Source organism: Magnolia sinica, chromosome 1, assembly GCF_029962835.1.
Source record: "Magnolia sinica isolate HGM2019 chromosome 1, MsV1, whole genome shotgun sequence".
Taxonomy (NCBI): Eukaryota; Viridiplantae; Streptophyta; class Magnoliopsida; order Magnoliales; family Magnoliaceae; genus Magnolia; species Magnolia sinica.
Window position 1 is genome coordinate 6,547,361 of NC_080573.1, and position 8,654 is coordinate 6,556,014.

The 8,654-nt window shown below is 40.8% G+C and overlaps 1 protein-coding gene across 1 annotated transcript; it reads left to right on the plus strand.

Annotated features, from left to right (window-relative positions):
- The first annotated feature begins 206 nt into the window (after positions 1–206).
- Positions 207–4,667, plus strand: LOC131225150 (cytokinin dehydrogenase 6-like). The gene is made up of 5 exons (XM_058220642.1): positions 207–786; positions 909–1,036; positions 1,433–1,675; positions 3,760–4,022; positions 4,142–4,667. The coding sequence occupies exons 1-5, from the start codon at positions 207–209 to the stop codon at positions 4,665–4,667; spliced, it is 1,740 nt and encodes a 579-aa protein (XP_058076625.1).
- Positions 4,668–8,654: the final 3,987 nt, after the last annotated feature.

The window sequence follows — 8,654 nt, forward strand, 5'->3', positions numbered from 1 at the left end:
ATCCGCTCCCCCACTGTTATGCTTATCATCGTCATAATAATCATATCTCTCTCTCTTCATCGTCGTCATCATCATCGTCTCTCTCTCTCTCTCTCTCTCTCTCTCTCTCTCCTCTACACACACGACCATATACCATTTCTCTCTCTCTCTCTCTCTCTCTCTCGTACTTAGAATCAGAACCGACAACTGTCTTCCTCCCAAAAAACATGCGTTTCTCCATTCTTTCCTATCTACTCAAAGTTCTTCTCTTCCTATATGTTTCTCCGCCCTTCAATTTCATTCAAACATCTATTGATTCAATCCCCTTACATTTCCACACCCCCAATATCTCCTACACACTAGATTATGGTAGAATCATACAAAAATCTCCTTCTCTAGTTCTTAAACCAAAGACCCCACAAGACATTTCTCTTTTGCTACAATCCATCTCTTCCATAGACAACAATCTAACTGTGGCCGCCAGAGGTGCAGGCCATTCTACCCATGGCCAAGCGCACGCGCCTGATGGTATCATCGTTGACATGACTGAGTTGCCACGGGCCATTACAGTCGGAAAAACCAAAGTGGGTTGCGATGGAAATGATCATTTCTTCGTCGATGCCGATGGTGGGGCTCTTTGGATTGAGATCTTGGAGGAGACACTGAAACATGGTTTGACACCTCCATCATGGACGGATTATTTGTATCTTACTGTGGGCGGGACGCTGTCCGTCGGTGGGATTGGTGGCCAGACCTTTAAGTATGGGCCCCAGATAGCTAATGTGTTTGAAATGGATGTGGTAACAGGTAATTAGTGTGAGATTAGTGGGATAGAGCTGATTCACACACACATAGATGTATATACGTATGCAGATGCATGCATGCATGCTTATGTACTTGCCTTTGAATTTAAGCTTTAATTGTTGCAGGAAGAGGAGAGCTCATGACTTGTTCTGAAGTGAAAAATCCAGACCTGTTTTATGCAGTGTTAGGAGGATTGGGGCAGTTTGGGATTATAACCAGAGCTAGGATTGCATTGGAGGTTGCTCCTAAGATGGTAGGTAATCAGTGTTATATCATATTCAGAGGCTTTGATTTGGTGGATCACCATGAAAATGGGCCATGGCCTGAAGATGTAATATGGCTGATGACAATCAATTGCATGGCCTGCAAGTGGACAGTTATCATACAGTATTAGAGTAAAATCTGAGAGAATCCTCGACATCCAATGAGGAAAAAATCACAATGATTGGATGGCTAGACACTTTGTGACCCATCATGGCTATACACTTAGTGGCCCATCAAATCAATAGTCTTGATCACCGTACATGTATACACATCAACTCACAATGTATTTTATAGGAATTTACCAAGGTAACTTCAAATTTATTGAAGTGAGCAATTTACATTGATAAAGAGTCCGAATTTGAAGTCATTCTTCGTTGTCATGCAGGTGAAATGGATAAAATTATTTTATGATGATTTTAATAGGTTTACAAGAGACCAAGAGCATCTAATGTCAATGGAGAAGGTGGATTATGTGGAAGGTTTTATAAAGTTAAATGAGGATTCCCATTCATCGAGTCACGTAACTTCCCGTTTAAGTTTAGATGTTGAAAACCACTCAAAAAGAATGGTTGAAAACTATGCCATCGAAATTGCAATTTACTACAATGAGGACGAGGCCATTCATCAGGTATACCTTTCTTTTGGCATAATTAAAAAAAAAAAGAGGGAATATGTAAACATCCATTTTGACTACTGAGGTTGTGTTTGATTGCAACATTGAAATGAAATTCGATAATTAGCTTAATAAAGAGGAAAGTCGAAATTGCAACTACCTTAGCAGTCATTTTAGCATACTTCAACTTGAAATGAACTAAATAGTGATATTAGCACCTTCCTTACTATGAATAGTGATGAGGTAACTACTTTCCTCTCTAGCAACTAATTATTGCAATTCAATTCAACGGGAGGAATGATCACATATGATGGAATGTACGATAATTGCTACTTGGAATTCAATTCCTGAATCTGATGATCCCTCATGTTCACTATACTTCCCAAGAATCATCTTGATACACAATTCGAGTGGGACACTTCACAGGGAAACAATGTCTAATCATGCCTAAAACCTAGATATTCATTGAGTTTTGGTGTGTCCTTTCATCCAGTGGGGTGTTTTGTGAAATCTAAGTTTTATGGCATATTAACAAAGTAGTGGACCACACACTCCATCTGGATATTTCTACCGTGGCCATCCGCCACTTTCCCTAGTGTTCCCTGTTGTTCCTTTTGATCATTGGGTGTTATTTCTATATTGCATAATTAAAAGATCGTCTATTCATCAATAATGAAGATTTAATGCTTTAATCTTACAAACATACCCAACTGAAAAAACACTCCCGATGTTGCGAAATCGCCAAGAATGAATCTTGGTCTTCCGCACCTTACAACTTTAGGAGAACCTTCAATAAGACTATGGTTTTCTCTCGTATGTGTGAGTGAGAGGACTAAGACATTTATATATAAAAAAGAGGGTAAGATAAGCTTACCTATCACACTTCTCCCCTCTAGGGTCTCAGACCATAGGTTTTCATATCCGACTTAATTAATATATAACCGTGTATAAGAACTAAGGTTCAAGCATCCTGCCCCAAACCTATTTGCAATGATCACTACTGGAGTGGGACCACTAAATAGCTCAATTTGAATAATGTAACGGTCAGATATAAACCGGTGATCATGTATGGCCCACTTGATAGAGTCTTACACTAAGATCTATGCTGAACACGGTGATTACATGTTGTATGTAATAGAGAGATTGAACGGTACTCACACATCTTAGTGGACCCTACACAGCTCGAATTGGTGATAATTACCATGCATTGGAACACATGTGATCATTCTCAAACTCTTGTTCCTAACAAGTTGATTTAGGGACTGTTTATTTTTTAATTTTAATTGTAATTCACATTAAATGGGGAATAATTATTTACTTATGTAATTCCGGCGGCTGGCTTCCTGTGATGATGTTAAGACGCCACCCTGATATCACTTGGTCATGCAACTTAAGGAGAAAAACTTTAAAATTGTGGGGCCCATATGTTTGTGTCTTATCCACATCGTCCATCCCTTACCCTAGATAATTTTAGGCATGAGTTGAAAAATGTGGTAGAACCAAAATTCAAGTGGACCACATGAAACAGTGAGAGTTGAACACCTACCGTTCAAAACTTCTTGGGCCCCCAAAAGTTTTGGATCAAACTTATATTTTTGATTTACATGCGTGTGACCTTGTGAACAGGTTAGTTGACAAATAAACATTCACTTTGAGCCCCAAGGGAGGAAACAACTTTCAACCGTGTAGATTTTTAAGACCACTGTTTCCTGAGGTGTGGTCCACTTGGGCTTTAGATTTGCCTCATTTTTTGGCTCATGCCCTAGCATGTGCTGGTAAAACAGATGGATAGCATGGATAAGTCACATGCATCACAGTGGGACTCACAAATTTAAATAACTATTAAAAAACTTTTTTTCAAACCAATTTTCAAGGTAAGAATCCTTACCAATTTTCATCTCCTACAAGCAACATATGAAAATCAAACAGCGTACGACTACCGTGTGAGTTTGCTACACCAGTAGCTTTCCATCACTTTTAGTTATCCTTTACCATTTCTAAAGGACCTTATGGTGAGGCAAACTCACACCTTAGATGAATTCATCCCAGCCATTTTCATGTCTTGAAGAAGTGGGCCATGTTTGTGAATCTATGTGCAGAAATTGGATGAAATACTAAGTCGATTGAGCTTCATTCCACCGGAGATTCTAAACGTAGACATCTCTTACTTGGACTTTCTCAACCGCGTAAGACTGGAAGAACAAAAGCTTCATAACCAAGGACTATGGGAAGTGCCCCATCCGTGGTTAGATCTCTTCGTCCCTAGGTCCCACATTAACCAATTCAAAGATCTCCTCCTTCAAACCATTTCAACAACCCCCATTGGTGGCCCACTAATCATCTACCCAGTCCTAAAACACAAGTATGCCATTAGTTCTACTCTCTCTCTCTCTCTCTCTCTCTCTCTCTCTCTCTCTCTCACTAACATTGTTGTAGGAGTGCTTACACATGTCTAACTGAATTACTGATGTTGTGTTTTAGATGGAATCAGAAAATGTCGATAATTCTGCCTCAAGATCAAGTGGGAGAGGACATCTTCTATGTAGTAAACTTGCTCCGGTCAGTCGCGCCATCATGCAGAACCTATGGCTCTTCATGTCTACAAATCTTTCTAGCTCAAAACCAAGAGATCATAGAGATTTCTACTTCAAAGGCTAGTATTTGCCGAAGGAACACTGAAGTGGATATCATCACTGACACAATTGATGGCACCCTGGGGACCATGATGGCTATTGATGGGGTGATGGGTGCAACCATGATGGATATCTATGGTGGTTTTTGCATGAGGAAGATGGAAGGGAGAGAGGTGGAGATGATGGATGGTGGAGATGGAATGGGTGTGAAACAATACATGCCATATCTAATGGATGAAAGTGGATGGAGGGGTCATTTTGGTGAAGAGTGGGAGAGGTTTGAAGAGTTGAAATCTAAGTTTGACCCTTTGCATGTTTTGAGTCCTGGTCAAAGGATTTTCAAGAGGAAAATCAAGGGAGGTTGTATTCTTTGAATGGTTTTCTTTTCACTAATAAGATAATAAAATGTTTTGGACTTCTTTTGCTTTGGAATTTAACATTTTAAGATTGATAAAAAAATAAAAATAAATTCTCCAGTACTCTTAGAAGATTTCAAGTCGTGCTCCTAGTTGCATTAGTCGCTTGTTCTAATCGGTTGATCTGAACTGTCCACTGAATCTAGAACACTTTTCATGAGTTACCATGTGAAAATTACATTTATTGGACGATCCAATCTATCAATAATATGGTCATATTTTTGTAGCCATCCTTTTTCTAAACCATTGATGGAATGGTTAGGATTGCCTAATAAAAGTGATCCCCTATAATCATAAGCAATCCGTGATGGGACCTAACAAATACACGGATCAAATTGTTGATTAGACCTATTTTTGTGTGAATGATCTTGGCCATCCATATTAAATGCTATGGATCGTATGGTGAAAATTGTTAGATTGGTTTGATGTTTGCATGGTAGCTAATAAAATGAGCATTGAACCTAACCTACAGTCTAGATCAATTGAGCATTGAACCTAACGAACAAGCTAGACTAATAGATTAGAGGGACGTTCCTTATGCAACTAGAAGCACCATAAGTTAAGAGCGATGGAGCATTAGAATCTCTTTAAGATTTTAAAATTATTTTTTTGGTTGACATTGGTTAATTACCAGTTTCATTGCCTCTCATTTGTTCACACACACACACACACACACCATATATATATATATATATATATATATATATGGAGAAAGGTTCTATGCGATCGACCTCATGGGAACTTTCCATGAGGTCGAGTTGTGTGGGCCCCACCATGATGCGTGCAGTCAGATGCACCATTTCATGGTGGGCCTAGGGCTTAAAAATCAAGTCAATCCGTGACTTGTGTTGGCTACACCACATAAAAGTGTCTTTAAACCATTCATGCTTTCTATATAACAGTGGGCCACTTGATGATTGGACCTGGCCAACAGGCTAGGCCGGGGCATTCTTGAATGGCACAGCCCCATTGTGAATACTGAGCCTGGGCCTGGTACTCAAGCCTAGTTTAGAGACCCAAGCCATGACCCTACACGGCTGGGCCACACGGACCGGCCGGTCCATTGCCTCCCCTACCTATTGGTCAGTCACCAATGAAATATTTCCTTCATTGGATAATCCTAGCCGTAAATTTTTTTTCTTTTTCTAATCGAATATCAATTGTTGCTTCTGTTTGTCGTTTGATGCCACTGATTAAGGGTTAAGATCGTCCAAACAGTGTAATTTTTGTTTTTGCGTCCCTTGAAAATGCAGACTTGTGATCTGGTCCATTCATGGACATGTGTGCCAACAACAATAGAGATGGCTTTTGCCATTCAGTTGGACCATCGGTTGGATCTCCCTTCCCCATCAACAGCAGGTGCCCAACACAAAAAGTGATAAACGGTGCGGATCTCGTGTAGGGGGCCTTTGGTTTGCCATTTTGGATGAAACATCGAGTATCTCAGCCAACAAAATCAGACCCAGACGTACGGGTTCCTTGATTGGAATACTCTCGGAAGAGGGTGCGTGGGACCCACCGTAAATGTCTGCATAACATTCACTCAGTTCATGAGTTACGGCGTGTCATGTTCACTGTACATACGAAGAATCAACTCACCACTGGTTTAGACAAGGAAAGCGGCCGTTCACATGCAGACCCAGACCAGCTGCCCAACGTGAGGTGTGGATTAAGAATTGAGTTGTATTGTTGGGTTTTAGAACTGTTTAATATTGATGATTTGTTGAAACATATTTAATGAACCACCGTGTTCAAATATTACCCTCTACACAAGTTGAACCAAGTCAACCTTGGCACAGCTCCGCTCAGCTCGGCCAGTGGCTAACCTCAACTCAAACTCATTTCGGCTCAGCTCGGTCAGCAGCTCAGGCCAGCTCAAGTCTCTACGTCATTTTTCTCAAACACATAGACTGTATCTTCAATTTCTCTCGTAATGCAAAACAGTAACAACACTTAACTGATATTTTATCAAACACTTGACGAGTAGCATCAAAATCAAGATATGAGGGTGGTCTTATAATGTTTTTTTTTTGGTAGTAATTTGTTTCGTATCCATTCCTTCCTCACCACCAGCCAATCCCGGGGAGAATGTACTTACCCGAAACAACATTTCGTTGAGTCATTTCATCAAACACTCGGCGAGCAGCATCGATATCAAAATAACTGAGTCACCGAGCCAATTCGAGTTGAGGTTTGATCTGAGTCAAGTCGAGCTCAAACTCGACTTGAATTTTTTTTGAGCACCAAAAACCAGCTCGACTCGGTCCGAATCCAATTTTGAGCTCGAGGCGAGTCGAGTTGAGCGAGCTGACCGAGCTAACTCGACTCGTATAGCCATCACCTTCCTCTTTGTGTATAGCTGGCAACGTATCATTTGGAATGATCTTGCCTCAATTTCTCTCCCCCTTCCTTTCTCCACACGCATTGCAAGAGTATGTAAAATGGAAAGGAGGTGGTGGAGATAGGTGGGCAATGGAGGCCATAGGCACCCAAAACAGAGGACAGGAGAGATGGAATTGGTGGGAATTCAGACCAGAGAAAAATGGAGGCAAATATCAATGGCTACTGTTGCGATATGTCTTAAATCTGAGTCCTTTCATAACTGGGATGCGAAAGGGTCCCTTCGCAACTGGGATGCGAAAGGGAAGTTGCCTAAACTATAAATAGGTGTTCCTAGGGCTTTTTTAGGTGATGGGAAACAATTCTAAGGCTTTCTAAAAGGGTTCTAAGGAAATCAAAGGGTGTAGCAAGGGTGAGATTCGAGGTTGTTCGAATTGGGTAAGTCCTCTCTCTTTGTAATTTCTATTTCATAGTGGAGATCTGTCGCTTCCATGGTTTTTTCCCGTAAGAGTTTTCCACGTTAAATCTGTGTTCTCTTGTGCGTGCTTGGTGTCATTGTATTGCTATCCTAGATCTAGATCTGTGTGATTCCGCAGCACAAATCCCAACAAGTGGTATCAGAGCTATCGTTGGGGCACAGATCTGAATCTGAGGGATTAGTAATAATAACGAGCACTAGGTATGAGATTGAGAAGTACTCAGGAAAAAATAATTTTGAGTTATGGAAAATCAAGATGATGAGTTCCTTAATCAAGCAAGGTGAAGATGGTGCTCTTGAGGAGTGAAAGTCTACTATGACTGATGATGAATGGAATACTCTTGATAAGAAGGCTTTATCATCAATCCGTTTATGTCTCATGGATGAGGTTCTCTATAATGTTATGAGGGAGAAAACTGCGGCTAAGTTATGGGCGAAGTTAGAGGATGTTTATGCGAAAAAATTCTCTGAAAATCGCCTACACTTGAAGCGGTAGTGGTATAACTTCAAGATGGCAGAGGGTGGAGATCTGGAGGCTCACATCAGCAACTTTAATAAATTAGTTTGCAAATTGCTGGATATGTAGGAAGTGATGAAAGATGAAGAACAAGCATGTATGTTGCTGAATTCTCTTCCGGCGTCGTATGAGTCATTCAAGGACATCATGTGCAGCACGAATAAAATCCTAAGTGTCACACTATTATCTCGGCCCTTCAAGGGAAGGCTATGAGAAAGATAAACGGCGACATAGGGACATCTTTTGATGCACTGTTTACAAGGGGTATGAATTCTGAACAAGGTACGGATTTTTCAGGTTCTAGATCCAAATCCAAGAGTAAGGGCAAAGGAAAGGTAAAGTGCTGGAATTGTGGGTAGGAAGGACATGTGAAGAAGGATTGTGAAAATTCAAAATCGAAGAGAGAAGATTCTGAGGCTTCATACAGGGATGCCAATGTTGCCACGTCAGATGAATCGAGTGGATGTGATGGTGATGTCTTGTCTGTGTCTATTATCAGGCGGCCATACGATGATCGTAAGGACGAGTGAATGCTACACATAGGGGCATCTTTTCACATGACTCCTCATCGGAGTTGGTTTGCTAGCTACAGGGAGTGTGATGGTGGACA

Coding starts and splice junctions, on each gene's coding strand:
- LOC131225150 (XM_058220642.1), top strand. CDS start 207: ATGCGTTTCTCCATTCTTTCCTATCTACTCAAAGTTCTTCTCTTCCTA. Junction 1,037..1,432: donor TGGAGGTTGCTCCTAAGATG/GTAGGTAATCAG, acceptor GTTGTCATGCAG/GTGAAATGGATAAAATTATT. Junction 4,023..4,141: donor TACCCAGTCCTAAAACACAA/GTATGCCATTAG, acceptor GTTGTGTTTTAG/ATGGAATCAGAAAATGTCGA.